A 20713-nucleotide genomic window follows, 5' to 3' on the forward strand; every position below is an offset into this window, starting at 1 on the left:
ATTGTGTGGTTTACATTCATTGGTTTCATGTTTTGAGCAGATGTTCCAAGTGACGAAGTCCCTTACTACACAAAGCCCAGTTACTATGATAGCCGTGCATATCCATTGCCTGATGTACCATTTGTATCTGAGCTGACAGCACAGCAGCAGGCTCTCAAACAAAAGGAAGCAGGATCCTGGACTCAACTGACCAAAGACGAGAAACTTGCATGTATGTAATTTGCTCTATCTTAATTTTTTTCATAAACAATACATAGCATCGATTTTTATATTCAAACTTAGCACTGTTCAGGTCTTTTGAGTAAGACAATTGGCCATCTTAAAGAAGAATTAAAATCCTCAACTCACTTTGACAAACCAACCACTACATTTTGCCTTTTTTTTCTGCCAATGGGAGAACAGCTAGCATGCTGTTCAGTATACTAATAAACCAGAGGTTATTTGTTTTCCATAAGGATCATTATTTTCCAGCTCTCAATAGCTGTCATTGCTGAAAATAACATACATTATTGCAAATATTCATTATTACAGGTTTTTGAATTGTTCCTATAAGTAGTTTTATCCAAATGGCTTATCTGCTCTATTTATGCTTAGGTTTAGCCAAACTGAAAGCAATACTTAGATTAACATTAGTATATTTATTTTATTTTGCATTAGGTTAGCTTTTAATATGCCTTAGGCTCACTAAAGAGGTTGATTACACTCTTGTATTTGCTGATGAAATAATATCTACTGTATCTAGATGATGTTATAATAGACTATAGGTTAAATGCCTACAGTAGTAATAACACTTGGAGAAGTAAAGCATTTTGTGTTATGTTTATCCTCAATCTTCTAGTGTACCGTATCAGCTTTAACCAATCCTATGTAGAGATGAACAAAGGAGCACCAAATGAGTGGAAAACCGTATTGGGAATTGCATTTTACTTCCTGGCCTTTTCTGGAGCATATTTTTGGTGGCAACGTAAATACGGTTAGTTATGATTTAATTTTTTCTTTACAGAGATTAAGGAGCTTTTACAAAATACCGTATGTGTTCAAATGTGGCATTAACCAAACTATTAGAAAATGTCTCATACATGACACCCATATTTTTATTTAGATGTTTCAAGAATGTACAGTAGCTCTCTTTCCTTTCTTTCTTTCTTCTTTTTTTTTTTTTGTATGCACAAAATACATAAAAACAAACTTACAACTTTAAAACATTAAACATTTTCAAAAAATCCGAGACCCCGGAAAATAAACATGTAGTTACAATTTTTTAGGTCATTCTTTATGTGCACTACTGTTTATCAAATATATATTTTCAGTAAAATATACATTCAATTCAACACACACAATTTAATACACACAATGTATGCAGCAATATCTAGTATGGGTACAAAACTGTGTGTAATTGTAGTACGCACTTGTTTGCACTGAAGCATATATGTGGATTTGTATGTGCTTGTAAGTAGACTTTGCTGAGTTTTTTTAATTTAATTAAATTTAATAAACTTTGACATTTTAAACTTTTTTTTTTAAACTTTATTCTATCACAAAGGGATGACAAGCCACTTTCAGGTATGTGATAGTATAATGCAGGTGACAGGTTCTCTTTAAGGAGACATCGGGGGTCTATTAGCCTCCTAATGTCATGCCTACACTTTGCAGAAGCAGATTGAGCACAGCTTCTTTCCCAGCCAGAGCAGCTGGGGTTTGACAGCTCTGAACCCTAAAGTGTTTGGAACTAAGCACCTCCAGCTTTATAATATCCAGGGAGGATCAGTAAACGGATGTTCGCTGATCCTGACACTGACCATGGAGGTGCTGAGAACCCATGAAGAAAAGTTGTGCTGGAGACACATGGTGGGGGAATGTAAGGAGGGGGAGGCTAGTGGGAGTCACCTAACTGTACATGTAGAAGTGATTGGGTGGCTCTACAGTCACCAGAATCACTGCAAGAAAGCTTCTATAGCATCTGGAAGTTTGTTTACAATCACTGCAGCTGCTGTAATGGTCAAAGAATGCAAAAGGATTTTTGAAACACCATGCAGAGAGCAGGGAACTCTGAAGAGGTCATTTAGGGATAGGAAACGTTGAAGAAGGAAGAGCAGCATTGGGAGCAAATAATGTATGCTACATGTAAATGTGCAGACAGAAGAGTACAGAGGAACGACTTCTTCAGTCTCCTCCTGCTCCTTCACTCTCCAATCAGCAGGCTGGGGTGGAGAAATTAAATACAGGAGTATTCCTAACTGTATTGGAGATGGTGTTGATATCCTCCTTAATGTGCTTTGTGACAGGGCTGTGTAAATCTCAGGACAAAATGCAATTTCTTTGGCAAGACAAAAAAAGGCATACTATGCAAAATTTAAGTCTATATGTTATAAGTAGTTCATCTTTGTATTTAGATGCTTTCCTGAAATTCAGCTTTATTCGAAAAGGGCAAAGCAGAGTGATTGTGCAGTCAGGCACAGAAAATAATCAGACTTCATTATGGCTGAGTCTGCTACAGTCAGACCCAATAAATTGATTGTTGAATCGTAGCCATGAATTTAACCACTTTGCTCTTTGGCTTTAAAGCCACTGGCCTGTAGATCCTCTTCTTCACTTGTTACATAACTAACTCCCCATACTCCAAGACTGTGCCCTCCACATAGGTTTTCTAATGACAGAGTCTTCTGAGATAGATATAGTGTGCAGGTTTTAACATTATTATAACATTGTTAGGGAGTTATTCCTGCGCCTAATCAGGGAAGGGAACAACGATCTAATTTTTGTACCGCTGCATACACTGGAAATGGGGTACTTGAACCCCTTTTTGCAGAATAGAAAAATATGGGAAGTAGTGTTGCGCAGTACTGGATAGGTAAATATTATCCTGAAGATTTAATAAATTCTGTCCGCATCACAGTAATTAAAAAATAAGTGTGCTATCACCCAAACTAAAACAGGGTGATATATGGGAGGTAAAAAATTGGCAAAATGAAAAAAATTATGTTAAAATGTGGATAAATTTGTGTGAGTATCTTCTATATCACAGTGTGGATAACATAGTACATAGATAATCAACAAAATAAAAATAGTGATTCTTGATGCGATTAACCAAAAAATCACATAAACAGTGCCAGTGCTGAATGGTGAATAAATCTATAGAAATATCTCCTACACCATAAAATAACAACCAATAGACATATAAAAGTCACTAAAAACCAGAATTATGTAAAAAACTTAATAGTGACTACGAAATCGCATAAAGTGCCAGTGCCAAGAATTATTGTAGATAGGTGCGTATAAATGTCTTTATACCATATACTAAAACGTGTAAGTACGGTGAACATATATAATCGTGCAACATTAAACAAAGAATAAAAACTTATAACAAAAAAAAAAAAAAAAAAAAAGAAAAAAGAAGAGATGAAATCTCTCAAAAATAAATCACAGTGAGTGTGCACAGTGATTTAGAACTATATCAACCAATACACATAGTTAAAGAGGTTCTATAATCGCATATATAGGGTTAATGTCCATTCAAAATGTGCAACAACTGGTGGCGATTCTATCCAAAATCGCATGCAACAGAAACGCATATGGTGCTGGTACTGGATTATTTTGTGTGCACTGTAAGATAACGAAGCAATAGGTGATTGTATTGGTGATGGTGACTATATCCCACGTGGTCCTGTGTGCTCAGGGTATGGATGTCCCCTTACCTTACAGCTGTAAGGTAACAGCGTTTGACATGTGTATCCTTAGGGTTCTTGGTAATCCTTATCCCTCGAGGTCCTATTCTTGTGGCCCCAAACCTGGCGTCTGCTGCCTATTGCGCCGTGTTGATCTCCTCAAATGGACGCTCAGCGGTACTCAGGGGGGGGGGTGGTTGTTAGGTTGCCTCAGCGGTAAATTTATGTGGGGGTTAAGCAGATAAGGAAGAGGGGAGCCCCATAGTGTAGTAATTTTGAACAAAGTTTAGGTTTTATTTAAATATACTGAATAGTACTCACAAACATATAGAGCTTCTTTGCAAGGTATAAACGAGCCTCGAGCTCGATTGCGTCACTTCCGGTAGCGTCCCGACGCGTGTTCGTCACGGTCACGTGACTTATGAAGTCACGTGACCGTGACGAACACGCGTCGGGACGCTACCGGAAGTGACGCAATCGAGCTCGAGGCTCGTTTATACCTTGCAAAGAAGCTCTATATGTTTGTGAGTACTATTCAGTATATTTAAATAAAACCTAAACTTTGTTCAAAATTACTACACTATGGGGCTCCCCTCTTCCTTATCTGCTTAACCCCCACATAAATTTACCGCTGAGGCAACCTAACAACCACCCCCCCCCCCCTGAGTACCGCTGAGCGTCCATTTGAGGAGATCAACACGGCGCAATAGGCAGCAGACGCCAGGTTTGGGGCCACAAGAATAGGACCTCGAGGGATAAGGATTACCAAGAACCCTAAGGATACACATGTCAAACGCTGTTACCTTACAGCTGTAAGGTAAGGGGACATCCATACCCTGAGCACACAGGACCACGTGGGATATAGTCACCATCACCAATACAATCACCTATTGCTTCGTTATCTTACAGTGCACACAAAATAATCCAGTACCAGCACCATATGCGTTTCTGTTGCATGCGATTTTGGATAGAATCGCCACCAGTTGTTGCACATTTTGAATGGACATTAACCCTATATATGCGATTATAGAACCTCTTTAACCACTTGAGGACCGCCGTATTGCCATTGTACGTCAGCACAATGGCACAGGCAGGCACAATCACGTACATCTACGTGATTGCCTTCCAGCGGGTGGGGGGTCCGATCGGACCCCCTCCCGCTGTTTACGGCGGTCCGATTCGGTCCAGGAGCGCTCCGTGATGAGGGGATGGCCGTTGGTTTTCGGCCACCCCCTCTGGATCGCTCCTGGCCAATGAGAAGCTTCCTCCCCTGTGTATTGTTTACACAGGAAGGAGGAAGTGATGTCATTCTCCCCGGGCGGTCTTTTTGACCGGACTACGAGGAGAAGAGTAAAAGTAAGTGTGCACCAACACTACACTGACATGTAGGTACACACAGGCACACAAACCCCCCCCGATCCCCCCCCCCCGATCGCCCCCCGATCCCCCCCCCCGCCCCCCCTCCCCCCCCAGTCACAGTGTCACTGATTGCATTGATCATTTCTTTACTGATCAATGCATTCAGTGTCAGTTGTGACAGTAAAAACTGTCAGGACAGTTAGTGTTAGGTCCAGGGTAGCCCCCTATCACCCCCCAATAAAGATTTAACCCCCTGATTGCCCCTAGAGTTAACCCTTTCACCCCCTTTTGCCAGTGTCACTAAGCGATCATTTTTCTGATCGCTGCATGTGTCGCTAGTGTCGCTAGGTAGCTAGTTATTTTTTTAGGTTCACCGCCAGGTTTTTATATCGCTAGGTACCCCGATATACTACCCAATAATGTTTTTAACCCCCTGATTGCCGCTAGTTAACCCTTTCACCCCCTTTTGCCAGTGTCACTAAGCGATCGTTTTTCTGATCGCTGCATTAGTGTCGCTACAGTCGCTAGGTAGCTAGTTATTTTTTTAGGTTCACCGCCAGGTTTTTATAGCGCTAGGTACCCCGATATACTACCCAATAATGTTTTTAACCCCCTGATTGCCGCTAGTTAACCCTTTCACCCCCTTTTGCCAGTGTCACTAAGCGATCATTTTTCTGATCGCTGCATGTGTCGCTAGGTAGCTAGTTATTTTTTTAGGTTCACCGCCAGGTTTTTATATCGCTAGGTACCCCGATATACTACCCAATAATGGTTTTAACCCCCTGATTGCCGCTAGTTAACCCTTTCACCCCCTTTTGCCAGTGTCACTAAGCGATCGTTTTTCTGATCGCTGCATTAGTGTCGCTACAGTCGCTAGGTAGCTAGTTATTTTTTTAGGTTCCCTCTGCCAGGTTTTTATAGCGCTAGGTACCCCGATATACTACCCAATAATGGTTTTAACCCCCTGATTTCCGCTAGTTAACCCTTTCACCCCCTTTTGCCAGTGTCACTAAGCGATAATTTTTCTGAACGCTGCATCAGTGTCGCTAGTGTCGCTAGGTAGCTAGTTATTTTTTTAGGTTCACCGCCAGGTTTTTATAGCGCTAGGTACCCCGATATACTACCCAATAATGGTTTTAACCCCCTGATTGCTGCTAGTTAACCCTTTCACCCCCTTTCACCAGCGATCACAGTATAAGTGTCACTGGTGACGCTGGTTAGCCAGTTAGTTATTTAGGTTCCCCGTCAGGTTTTTATATAGCGCCAGGGACCCCCATATACTACCTAATAAAAATTTGAACCCCCTGATTGCCCCTAGTTAACCCTTTCACCACTGATCACCATATAAGTGTTACGGGTGACTCTGGTTAGTTTGTTTTTTATAGCATTTTATATTCAAATCCGGAAGGCAGTGCTTGGTTTTCGGGGTCCCGTACGTGGCTAGGCTCCCAAAAAGTCCCCCACATGTGGTATCCCCGTACTCGGGAGAAGCAGCAGAATTTATTTTGGGGTGTAATTTGACTTCTGCCCATAGCATGTGTGAGCAATATATCATTTAGTGACAACTTTGTGCAAAAAAAAAAAAGTTTGTAATATTCCCGCAACTTTTGGCAAAATATAAAATATTCCATGGACTCAACATGCCTCTCAGTAAATAGCTTGGGGTGTCTACTTTCCAAAATGGGGTCATTTGGGGGGGTTTTGTGCTATTTTGCATTTTATGGCCTTCGAAACTGTGATAGGTAGTGAGGAGTTAAATCAAAAATTTGCACCCTTAGAAATCCTGAAGGTGGTGATTGGTTTTCGGGGTGCCGTGCGCGACTAGACTCCCAAAAAGTCCCACACATGTGGTATCCCCGTACTCGGGAGAAGCAGCAGAATGTATTTTGGGGTGTCATTTCACATATGCCCATAGCATGTGTGAGCAATATATCATTTAGTGACAACTTGGTGCAAAAAAAAAAAAGTTTGTAATATTCCCGCAACTTGTGGCAAAATATAAAATATTCCATGGACTCAACATGCCTCTCAGTAAATAGCTTGGGGTGTCTACTTTCCAAAATGGGGTCATTTTGGGGGGTTTTGTGCTATTTTGGCATTTTATGGCCTTCGAAACTGTGATAGGTAGTGAGGAGTTAAATCAAAAATTTGCACCCTTAGAAATCCTGAAGGTGGTGATTGGTTTTCGGGGTGCCGTGCGCGACTAGACTCCCAAAAAGTCCCACACACGTGGTATCGCCATACTCGGGAGAAGTAGCGGAATATATTTTGGGGTGCAATTCCACATATAACCATGGCATGTGTGAGCAATATATCATTTAGTGACAACTTTTTGTAAAAAAAAAATTTTTATTTTTTTTTTGTCATTATTCAATCCCTTAGGACAAAAAAAATAAATATTCAATGGGCTCAACATACCCATCAGCAATTTCCTTGGGGTGTCTACTTTCCAAAATGGGGTCATTTGGGGGGGATTTGTACTGCCCTGCCATTTTAGCACCTCAAGAAATGAGATCGGCAGTCATAAATTAAAAGCTGTGTAAATTCCAGAAAATGTACTCTAGTTTGTAGACGCTATAACTTTTGCGCAAACCAAAAAATATACGCTTATTGACATTTTTTTTACTAAAGACATGTGGCTGAATAAATTTTGCCCTCAATGTATGACTAAAATTTAGTTTATTCGATTTTTCTTATAACAAAAAGAAGAAAATATCTTTTTTTTTCAAAATTTTCGCTCTTTTTCCATTTATATCGCAAAAAAAAAAAATCGCAGAGGCAATCAAATACCATCAAAAGAAAGCTCTATTTGTGGGAAGAAAAGGACGCAAATTTCGTTTGGGTGCAATATTGCATGACCGTGCAATTACCAGTTAAAGCAGCGCAGTGCGAAATTGCAAAAAGACCTCTGGTCCTTAAGGTGTTTATTGGTCCGGAGCTGAAGTGGTTAACTATGTGTATTGGTTGATATAGTTCTAAATCACTGTGCACACTCACTGTGATTTCTTTTTGAGAGATTTCATCTCTTCTTTTTTTTTTTTTTTTTTTTTTTTTTGTTAGAAGTTTTTATTCTTTGTTTAATGTTGCACGATTATATATGTTCACCGTACTTACACATTTTAGTATATGGTATAAAGACATTTATACGCACCTATCTACAATAATTCTTGGCACTGGCACTTTATGCGATTTCGTAGTCACTATTAAGTTTTTTACATAATTCTGGTTTTTAGTGACTTTTATATGTCTATTGGTTGTTATTTTATGGTGTAGGAGATATTTCTATAGATTTATTCACCATTCAGCACTGGCACTGTTTATGCGATTTTTTGGTTAATCGCATCAAGAATCCCTATTTTTATTTTGTTGATTATCTATGTACTATGTTATCCACACTGTGATATAGAAGATACTCGCACAAATTTATCCACATTTTAACATCATTTTTTTCATTTTGCCAATTTTTTACCTCCCATATATCACCCTGTTTTAGTTTGGGTGATAGCACACTTATTTTTTAATTACTGTGATGCGGACAGAATTTATTAAATCTTCAGGATAATATTTACCTATCCAGTACTGCGCAACATTATTATAACATTCATTATATTTAGAAAAAAACATTTTCTGATCATATCTTGCATTGCTATGCTGAAAAAATATATGGTAATTCAATGACAGTTAGAGTGAGAGCAAAGTTGAATACAAATAAAGTCCACGTCACAAATGCTTTCCGAAGGTTTCTTGAATGTTCACAGGCTTTTTTTTTGCTTTAATGAACTTGGCATCGCCCTATAAAACACTGTAAATTTTAACCACAGGGAATAAAAGCCCAACCTTGCTCCAAAGTCCAAGTCTTCAATTTACTGCATTCATGCTGCTTTAAACCAATTTCATAGATGTATCTCCTATCACTGGGAGAGTAATAACAAAGATGTTTCATGGAATATAATGTGAGTGAAGAGTGAGAATTTGTTTTTATATATAAATAACAATTCTTATTTTTTTTAGGATTTTATGAAATAGACAACACTTTGTACAACACATCGCAATACAACACAATACAAAAGAGAACATATTTTTATTACCTTTTATGAAATTATGTATGAAAAAGGAATTAACAGTTATATAACAGCTAAAATGAGATTTGGACCAGCTTTATGTTTTACCCAGAATTCTAGATAAGCATTGGATATTATATAATAATACTGATAATATACATTTAATTTATTTCAGTAGATTTAAAGCGTCATACAATATCTAAATCAAAATATTGACACATGCCCTTAGCTCCAAAAGCCACCCTGAATCAAACTAAGCAAAGCTAGGGGGTAAATATCAAAGAGGGAATTTCCCCCATATGGGATTTTACAATTTGACATTTCTCCGGGGTGTGCTGCATTGCCCTTTTCTCTAAATAGTGTCCCCTTTTTATTTAGCTAGGGGGTAAATATAATCTTATAGGGTAAGCCTACAAAATTCAAATACATTACCACTAGATCTTACTTTTTGGTATAAGTCAGTCATTACTGGTTGTTTCTATTCTAGTAACATTAGGTATGGCTGAGCATCATGCAGGGTGTTATATATGAATATATACTACCTGACTTTTAATAATTGTGTTTTTTATTTTATTTCATTGCTAAATATATTTTTTTTACAGTTGTAACACATAATTTACAAAGTTGTTATTAAGCAGTTTAATAGCTTGTGACAATAGGACTGGCAGTGCTTCTATCATGTTTCAGGAGCCCTACTGGACCTAATATTCTTAATAGGGGTATGTGCATTACAGAGGTACTTTGAACAGAATACCTCAAAAAATATCCCCCAAAGCACTGAAGCCCAGGAGGGGTGTTAGCATAGACCAGTGTTTCTCAACTCCTATCCTCAAGGCACCCCAACAGGTCATGTTTTCATGATTTCCCTCAGATGAAACAGCTGTGGTAATTACTAAAGCAGTGAAGCTGATCAAATCACTTGTGCAAAATAATGGAAAGACTGAAAACATGGCCTGTTGGGGCACCTTGAGGAATGGAGTTGAGAAACACTGGCATAGAGTGATTCATGTACAACCAACCCACTAACTCAAACTTATAATGGATATTTCTGCTCCCTATGCATTCACAAAAAAATAAAAAAATTGCATCCTCTTTAAAAAAAAAATACATTTTCCTAAATTAGCATCATATACCTGTATGAGAATCTCAAGATTATGAGGGTGTCCTCTTGAACAAGTACCCCTGGAATTTGAGACAGGGCCTGCAAGAGCGATGGAAAGGCACAAATGCCTGGGTGCCAGAACAGGTGACTGAAACTCAGGGGCGCTGGTATCATAAGTGCAGGAGGTACAGTTGATAATGCACCAGGGACACACCAAATTTGGATATGAGCAGAGTTAGACCGCAAGCATGGTCGGCAGCAGGTAAACAGCAAAGTAACAAATCGGAGGCAGAATCAAAGTCAGGAGCATGCAGGCAATGACGTACCAAGTTGATAAGCAAAATCTTAGAAGGTTAGACAGAGGTTGATAAAGTAAACAGCAATCAAAAGCAGACAGGGGAAATCAAAGAGCAGGTCAGGTGGAAGCCATGGCAGCAATGAAGGTCATGCAAACGTTCAGAATTGGGAGTCACAGGAACACAGACTGAAAGACCATTCAGCATTGAAGATATGCATAAATCAGTTTTAAATAGTTGCTTTGCAACAATATATGTGGTGGACGTGCCCGCACGGCCACGCGCATGCTGTGTGCCAATGTTTGCATGCATGCACAAAGTGGCAGATGAGTCTGACGACTGACACAATGTTCCTGACATTCTAAAATAACACTCTGTGTTCTAGCTGTTGAGGCTGTTTGTCACAAAAGCCTTGCAGAATGGACAGGAAAGAAACCCTTGGGAAGGGGCTAGCCTCAAGGTCACTGGAAAATCTGTGAAGGTTGAAAAAAAAATAACAAATTCCAAGCTTTCTTTGATTTCAAGAGAATATTCTGTCTATTAGAATATGTGTAAATTTAGGCTTTATATATGACACTCTATGAACAGAAACATTTTTAGAAAATAAAAGAAAATAAATGACAGATAAGGGAACATATTGTATAAAAAAGGTTGAAATAAAAAAATTATTATTAAAAATATAAATAATTTGTATTCTTTCTGGTGAAATTTAGCTTCTTATCACTTGTTCCCTAGGGTTTAGCCCTAGGGAACAAGTGATAAGAAGCTAAATTTCACCAGAAAGAATACAAATTATTTATATTTTTAATAATATTTTTTTTTATTTCAACCTTTTTTATACAATATGTTTATAGCTTAGTCCTAATTATAGACTATTGGACAAAATTAAAATTAAAATTGTTAAATGAAACGTTATGTAGAGCCAATTTCCAGCATAATGGTCACTGAAGAAAAGGAGGATTGGATTCCAAAACCTTCTCCGGACTGTCTTGTAGTTACCAGCTGGTTTACAATTAAATAGCCATTATTTTATGAACAAGCAATTAATGTAAGTCTGAATTTTCAGAAACGTTTGTTGTTGCTTTGACTAACCTTTCACCTGTACTGTAGTATAAGATTTTGTGCCAGTTGCAATATACAATTTTGCCACAAGGTGGCATCAGTTTCCTATTTCTTGCTTTGACCTTTGTCAAAACGTTTAACTTCCCTGCCATATTAATTGAAGAAGTATAGCTACAAATATTTCACTAAGGATAACAAGGAATAATGATGGCATATGTGCTCAAATTTTCTATCCAAACCATAAGATGGAAATTGTTGAAATATCACACACTGTACCTAGTTGCACTAAAGACTGAAGGGCACACAGAGAGCCAACTTATTCTAATTGTTCTGGGCGTACAAAACTGAAATGTGATAGAGGGCTATGACACTCTGTAGGCTGCTCTTTGTACTGCTTTACTGCTTATGTTTGATTATGTCACATTTGGTGACAGGAGATCCGATTAACCCCTTTATAACCAATGTTTTACATTACACATTTCTACTGGGGATAGGTGTGGATTTCTTTAACCACTTCAGCCCGGAAGATTTTATGCCCTTCCTGACCAGAGCACTTCTTACCATTTTGCACTGCATCGCTTTAACTGACAATTGTGCGGTCATGCAATGCTGTATCCAAACAAAATTTGCATCCCCCCCACAAACAGAGCTTTCTTATGGTGGTATTTGATCACCTCTGCGTTTTTTGTTTTTTTTTGCGCTATAAACAAAAAAAGCTATTTTGAAAAAAATATATATTTTTCTTTTCTTTTTGCTATGATAAGTATCCACAAAAATGTTTTTAAAAAAACACGTCTTCATCAGTTTAGGCAATATATATTCTTCTACATATTTTTGGTAAACAATAGCTCAATAAGTGTATATTGACTGGTTTGTGCAAAAGTTATAGCGTCTACAAACTATGGGAAAGATTTATGGCATTTTTTTGCCATTTCATTATCAAGGGGTTAAATGTGTGTTCCCTGGATGTGTTCTAACTGTATGGGGATAGGACTGACTGGGGGAGGAGACATATTGTTATTTCTACTTAGTAGGAACTAACGATCTATCTCCTCTCCCCTGACAGAACAGGGATTTGTGTGTTTACACACACAAATCCCCGTGCTGGCTCTCATGCCCGCGATTGCGCATGGCCAGCGGCGATGGTGCACTTCTGGAAGAATGGTCAAACATTCCAATAGACACTCCTAAACCTTGTGGGCAGCCTCCCCAGAAGAGTTGAAGCTGCTCTAGCTGCAAAGGGTGGGCCAACGCAATATTGAACCCTACAGATGAAGACTGGGATACCATTCAATTTCATATGCTTATAAAGGCAGGTGTCCCAATACTTTTGGTAATATAGTGTATATTCCTTTTTTTTTTGTTTATTCAAATGTACACTATATTGAGTATAATCTGTAACTTCTTACGCTTAGAACTGTGTGCCCCCTTTCCATGGACTTACAGGCTCCTACAAGTGAACATACAGTATCTCACAAAAGTGAGTACACCCCTCACATTTTTGTAACTGTTTTATTATATATTTAATGTCACAACACTGAAGAAATGTCACTTTGCTACAATGTGAAGTAGTGAGTGTACAGCTTGAATAACAGTGTACATTTTCTGTCCCCTCAAAATAACACAGCCATTCATGTTTAAACCGCTGGCGACAAAAGTGAGTACCCCTAAGTGAAAATGTCCAAGTTGGACCCAATTAGCCATTTTCCCTCCCAGTGTCATGTGAGACATTGGTGTTACAAGGTCTCAGGTGTGAATGGGGAGCAGGTGTGTTAAATTTGGTGTTATGACTCTCACTCTCTCATACTGGTCACTGTAAGTTCAACATGGCACCTCATGACAAAGAACTCCCTGAGTATCTGGGAAAAAAAAGAAATGTTGCTCTACATCTACATGGCCTAGGTTCTAAGGAGATTGCCAAGACCCTGAAACTGAGCTGCAGCATGGTGGCCAAGACCATACAGCGGTTTAATATGACAGGTTGCGCTCAGAACAGGCCTTGCCATGGTTGACCAAAGAAGTTGAGTGCACATGCTCAGCGTCATATCCAAAGTTTGTCTTTGGGAAATAGACATATGAGTGCTGCCAGCATTGCTGCAGAGGTTGAAGGGGTGGGGGTTCAGCCTGTCAGTGATCAGACCATAAGCCGCACACTGCATCAAATTGGTCTGTGTGACTGTCGTCCCAGAAGGAAGTCCCTTCTAAAGATGATGCACAAGAAAGCCCACACACAGTTTGCTGAAGAAAAGCAGACTAAGGACTTGGATTACTGGTACCATGTCCTGTGGTCTGATGAGCCCAAGATAACCTTATTTGGTTCAGATGGTGTCAAGCGTGTGATGGCAACTAGGTGAGAAGTAAAAAGACAAGTGTGTTTTGCCTACAATGTGGCTAATGACAGAACTCTGGACGGCTGCACTCCAATGCTAAAATGATGCTTTATTCAAATAATATTTAGGATACAGCAAATGACATCACAGTGAAAGATGCTAATAGCTGACGCTTTTCGCACTAAGGCTAGTGCTTACTCGGTATTGAGTAAGCGGTAGCCTTAGTGCGAAACATGTCAGCTGTTAGCATCTTTCGCTGTGATGTCATTTTCTGTGTCCTAAATATTATTTGAATAAAGCATCGTTTTAGCATTGGAGTGCGGCTGTCCAGAGTTCTGTCATTATCCACATTATCTGCATGTCGGATCCCTTCACCTGGAGCAATTATCTCTGAGTTTCCAGGACCTGCCTTTGAACGGTGGTGTATATCTCTCTTGTGTCTTGCCTACAGTTAAGCATGGTGGTGGGAGTCTCATGGTCTGTGGCTGCATGAGTGAGTACTGTCGGCACTGGGGATCTACAGTTCATTGAGGGAACCATGAATGCCAACATGTACTGAGACATACTGAAGCAGAGCTTGATCCCCTCCCTTCAGAGACTGGGGAGCAGGGTAGTATTCCAACATGATAACGACCCCAAACACACCTCCAAGACGACAACTGCCTTTCTAAAGAAACTGAGGGTAAAGGTGATGGATTGGCCAAGCATGTCTCCAGACCTCAACCCCATTGAACATCTGTGGGGCATCCTCAAATGGAAGGTAGATGAGCGCAAGGTCTCTAACATCCACCAGCTTCATGGAGGAGTGGAAGAGGACTCCAGTGGCAACCTGTGAAGCTCTGGTGAACTCCATGCCAAGAGCGTTAAGGCAGTGCTGGAAAATAATGGTGACCACACAAAATATTGACACTTTGGGCCCAATTTAGACATTTTCACTTAGGGGTGTACTCACTTTTGTTGCCACTGGTTTAGACATTAATGGCTGTGTGAGTATTTTGAGGGGACAGCAAATTTACACTGTTATACAAGCTGTATACTCACTACTTTACATTGTAGCAAAGTGTCATTTTTCAGTGTTGTCACATGAAAAGATATAATAAAGTATTTACAAAAATGTGAGGGGTGTACTCACTTTTGTGAGATACTGTATATCTAAAATCCTGCTTGAGTTTAGATCAAAGTAACCAGTCCAATATGATCGGTAACTGGATATGGCATTTGGCCATATCTCCCCTTTCCTTAGTCTTAAAAAATATGCAAAATGTTATTATCAATATATATATATATATATATATATATATATATATATATATATATATATATATATATATATATATATATATATTATTTTTTATTTCTTTTGTACTGCCACCTTTTTTCTAAAGCTAATATTTTATCAGCCTGTTGCCTGTTTTGCATTTATAAGTGATGATGCCAGCGCAGCTGGGAAAAATAATAAACATGATAGTGAGATAATTGTTTTAAAGTAGGTAATTCAAGAAAGAATGCCAGCACTGGAAACAAATCACTATTTAGAAAATACCAGGGCTTAAGCCACTAACAATGCCATCTGCTTTGCAAGTAAACTAAAAAGTGGTTTCTCTACAGCTATGTTGTGTTTCTATGGCAGAGTCTTGTTCTTCCCCGTGTATGCCAAATAAAGCAGTTTGGTTGGTTTTCCCATACAGTCTCAGCGGAGTGCTGACATAAGTGTTGGCACCGTGGGAATACCTACAAACTGTTGGCAAAAGCCTGAATTTCAATTACTACACAAGAAAATAAAAGCCAAGTTTACAAAACAGCTTGCTCTGATGTAAGTGTGATGGAGATTGTATAAAGAGGAGGGCAGGAGAGACATGGAAAAGGAGTAGCATTGTTCAACAAAGAAAATACCTTGGCACAAACAGCCATGCAGCGTTGCTTTGTTTTTGGTGTGTAAAATGGCGGGGTCCCTCTCATTAAAGTTTATATTATTGCTGAACATACAATCAGAGCAAAATAACCTTTTCTATTGAACACAGCTATGAAATCTCCACCATCAAACTTAAAGTGCAACCCCAGGTAGATATAAAAGACACAAATTAATGCAGCGCGGTGTTCATTACTAAAGCTGATCTCCAGGTAAAAAGCCAAATGCACAGATAAAATACATATAAGGGAGAAGTCTTTTGAAATAGAACTAAAGGTAGAACTTTTTTAGTTTTAAATAGAGTGGAGATGGATTAGAACACCTGTTTTTGTTTGTTTTCTGCTTTCTGTTAAAGTGGTTGTAAACCCTTACAACCAACTTTGACCTACAGGTAAGCCTAGATTAAGGCTTACCTGTAGGTCCAAGAAATATCTCCTAAACCTATACGGTTTAGGAGATATTTACCCGAAGACAGCCACCGCTGTCTGCGGTGCATGCACCGTAGACAGCGGCCCGCGCAGGTGCACTGGGCAGGCCGCAGATCGCTGTGAGATGCCGCAAGTGTCGGCTCCCGTGCGCATGCGCAGGAGTGACGTCATCGCTGCTCCGGTGAATCACAGCACCGGAGCAGCGAGACCCGGAAGTCAATCCGGGATCCATGGCAGCGGCGGACATGAAGACGGAGGACCTCTTCAGGGGCTTCATTCTCATGCATACTAGCTCATTATGCCTTTGCCTTTACTTCCTCTTTAAACACTCTATGTAGTTTACTGATGGACTTTTATGCGTCCATGCGATTATGTTATGTTCACATTATTTTGTTAATTTTTTCACATGTAATGAGCACTCCTATAGCACATCTTATATATAGTATAATTATTATTCACGTGTTCACTTTGTGAATTTTCCACTCCAAAGGAAGCTTTGGGTGGCTATATTTCCTTAGCGCTGCATTTTTTTCATTTTCACTTTTACAATTTTTATCATTGTTGATGCTGGCTGTTATTTTTATTTATATTGTGTAGCACAACTTTGTTCTAAATATTCTGTTTATAGTTATCACTGATGGTGAAAATGAAGGAAAATCCAAAAGTTTGGATTGTCCGCAGAACAGGTATAGAAAATCTTCCAACAGGGACACTAGTTTCTGGTGACCCTGGTATTAACCAGAGACTTCCACACTTTGGAGGAATTTCCTATCACTTCAGCTACTTTCACACTAAGGCGGATTTCAGGCGCTTTAAGCCTCTGAAAAGCGCCTCCCATTCATTGCAGTGTATCTTTTCACACTGGGGCAGTGCGCTTGAGGGATGTTCCAAAAAAGTCCTGCAAACAGCATATTTGGGGCGGTTTGGGAGCAATGTAAATGCAATGCTTTGAAAATGCCACAAAACTGGAATTTTTACAATTTTTATTGATACAAAGCGCCCCCTAGAGGCTGAAAACACAGCTAAAACAGTGCCAAAGCACCGCTAAAACTAGTGGCGTTTTAGCGCTAACAAGAAGAGAGTCTCATTGCACTCTAAGTTCAAGTTCATCAAACAAAAAAAGTAGGACACAGCTGCAGCCATACATATCTGCAGATTTTAAGCATGTGTTTTTGCAGAACCTGCATACCATGCAGAAAATACGCATATGCCCATGTAAATTAATTCTACGGTTTACTAAAATGGGAGAGTGCAAAATATGGTGCAGCTCTGTATAGAAATCAATCAGCTTCCAGGGTTTATTGTCAAAGCTTAGCTACTTCCCACCTACCTGGCGCATATACGCGGCTGCTCAGTGGACGGGCTTTAACATCAAACGGATGCATAAACATTGCCCTAGGTAAACACTTTACTGTGCCGAGAGCACACTCCCTGTGCACTTCATGCCCAGTGACAAATAGGTACTGGAAAGCTACCGACGCATACTTGCGATTGAGAGCTTTCCGATCACGTGACAAATCTGTCTCACGGTGTATTGCGTTAGTCCTTTTTAGCATTGCTTTGCCTTGCGACAGTGTGTCCCTGTCTAAGTGGATTCCCTTAACTTCCTGTCCTGGCAGGAGGTGATGGGAAATATCCCCCGTGGGGATGCAGACCATAATTAAAAACCTCACAGAGGTTCTATCCCTTCCACACTCTGTCCGTAAATTTTGTTTCAAAAAGTTGTTTGCTGACGGTATGCTTTAGGAATATCAGATATTAAAATCAGCATAGCATAGGGCAGTATTTTACAACATGTACCTGACCTCCTGTCTAACTGTCACGTTTGTCTACTTTTACCTAACATGGCAACGATAGGCTACAAAATGGTTATATAATGATCGATAGTAAGTCTCAATTTCTGTACAGGTATGGGGACTTTTAACATATGGCTCTGAAGTCTTTAGGATATTTTTTATATAATGTAGGTTAGCTGTGGGTATATGGTCTTCAGATTTTTGGTCAGCTTTTGAGATGTTGTACACAGCTGCTTTCCCAGATGAATCATTCCACTGCTTATCATTATTGGCAGTTGTATAAATCATTCTTAGGATGGTGTCTTTGTAAAATATGGCCTTGTTTAGTAAGGGGGTGAGCAATGTACAAAGTGCAGCAACCCATCGATCAGCTTGGACCTTTAATTGCTGTGTTTGCATCTAACTTAGGAAAGGTTAAATCCCATTGCTGTGAGTTACTGGCTGCACCTCGCACATACTCTCATCAATTTTGTGTTGTCTTAAGAGCAACTTCAGTAAAAAGTTAAAGCAATCAATGAGTTACCAATGCCGTCTAGAAAACACTGCGAATAGGCTAAAATCAGAAAGACCAGACATTTGCCTTAACTTGGACTCTATCACCAGACCATTCATGTTACCTAAAATCTTCTCGTAAGATTATATGTTCATTCAACATATAGGCATGATTATTATTTGTAGATACTTCCCTCGCATTGACATACAAAAGCCTTGAGACTGCTGATGGGTTCCGCCATCTTGGATGTGATGTTAGCAGCTCCAATGGAGATGTAATTGAAGGGACACTCTACTGCAGTGGTCATCAATCCTATCCTCAGGGCCCACCAACAGGCCAGGTTTTATGTCTTACCTTGGGGAGATGCAGACTAGAATACTGCAATCACTGAGCAGCAAATGATATCACCTGTGATGTATTTCAGTTATCTTGCAAACCTGGCCTGTTAGTGGGCCCAGAGGACAGGGTTGATCACCACTGCTCTACTGTATTCCTTTTTGCTTCTTCCCCGGCTGATAAATAAAAGGGTTATGTAGGGAGGTGAAGGGAGGGATGGATTTGCTAGGCTACCACTAAGAGTAAATAGACACTTTAAGAAAAGTAGAGGGTTGTGATGTGGAAAAGGGAGAGTGCTGTGCTTGAGATTGACATTTTTAGGAGTGTCAATTCCTTGCATGCTGAGCAGTACGTTGCAAAGCAATAAAAAAATGTTTATGTTAAGGAAAACTGCCGCAATAGAACATAAGGTACCTGATTTTTGATTAAGGCACTTGATTTTCCTGTGCTCTTATCTGAATCTATTACATTTGGTGATAGGTTCTCTTTAAGATGGGTTCTCTGTAAGTTAGATTTCAAAGAACATCTGACAGGGTCACTGCCAGTATACAGTGGTGTGAAAAAGTGTTTGCCCCCTTCCTCATTTCCTGTTCCTTTGCATGTTTGTCACACTTAAGTGTTTCGGAACATCAAACCAATTTAAACAATAGTCAAGGACAACACAAGTAAACACAAAATGCAATTTGTAAATGAAGGTGTTTATTATTAAAGGTGAAAAAAAATCCAAACCATCATGGCCCTGTGTGAAAAAGTGTTTGCCCCCCTTGTTAAAACATACTATAACTGTGGTTGTCCACACCTGAGTTCAATTTCTCTAGCCACACCCAGGCCTGATTATTGCCACACCTGTTCACAATCAAGGCATCACTTAAATAGGAGCTGCTTGACACAGTAAGGTCCACCAGAAGATCCTTAAAAGCTACACATCATGCCGAGACCCAAAGAAATTCAGGAACAATTGAGAAAGAAAGTAATTGAGATCTATCAGTCTGGAAAGGGTTATAAAGCCATTTCCAAAGCTTTGGGAATCCAGCGAACCACAGTGAGAGCCATTATCCGCCCAAAATTACCCCAAGAGCGCAGCGACGACTCATCCAAGAGGTCACAAAAGACTGGGCAAAAATGGCGTGCATGGCAGAGTTCCAAGGAGAAAACCACTGCTGAGCAAAAAGAACATCAAAGCTCGTCTCAATTTCTCCACAACACATCTTGATGATCCCCAAGACTTTTGGGACAACATTCTGTGGACCGATGAGACAAAAGTGGAACTCTTTGGAAGGTGTGTGTCCAAGTATATCTGGCGTAGAAGGAACACTGCATTTCATAAAAAGAACATTATACCAACAGTAAAATATGGTGGTGGTAGTGTGATGGTCTGGGGCTGTTTTGCTGCTTCAGGACCTGGAAGACTTGCCGTGATAAAAGGAACTATGAATTCTGCTGTCTACCAAGAGATCCTGAAGGAGAATGTCCGACCATCTGTTCGTGTACTCAAGCTGAAACGAACTTGGGTTCTGCAGCAGGACAATGATCCTAAACACACCAGCAAGTCCACCACCGAATGGCTGAAGAAAAACAAAATGAAGACTTTGGAGTGGCCTAGCCAAAGTCCTGACCTGAATCCTATTGAGATGTTGTGGTATGACCTTAAAAAGGCCGTTCAAGCTCGAAAACCCTCTAATGTAACTGAATTAGGACAATTCTGCAAAGATGAGTGGGCCAAAATTCCTCCAGGACGCCGTAAAAGCCTCATTGCACATTATCGCAAACGCTTGGTTGCAGTTGTTGCTGCTAAGGGTGGCCCAACCAGTTATTAGGTTTAGGGGGCAATCACTTTTTCACACAGGGCCATGATGGTTTGGATTTTTTTCACCTT

General features: G+C 39.7%; 1 protein-coding gene across 1 annotated transcript in view; it reads left to right on the forward strand.

The window, feature by feature from the left end:
- Positions 1 to 20713, forward strand: part of LOC143996798 (cytochrome c oxidase subunit 4 isoform 1, mitochondrial-like) — an 88687-nt gene that overhangs the window by 37520 nt on the left and 30454 nt on the right. Inside the window, exons 3-4 of the mRNA XM_077492072.1 lie at positions 41 to 211; positions 839 to 973. Coding sequence (XP_077348198.1) covers positions 41 to 211; positions 839 to 973 — 306 coding nt within the window. The remainder of the gene's footprint in view (positions 1 to 40; positions 212 to 838; positions 974 to 20713) is intronic.

This window comes from Lithobates pipiens, unplaced genomic scaffold (assembly GCF_037356315.1).
Source record: "Lithobates pipiens isolate NorthernLeopardFrog02 unplaced genomic scaffold, aLitPip1_a1.2 Scaffold_19, whole genome shotgun sequence".
Taxonomy (NCBI): domain Eukaryota; kingdom Metazoa; phylum Chordata; class Amphibia; order Anura; family Ranidae; genus Lithobates; species Lithobates pipiens.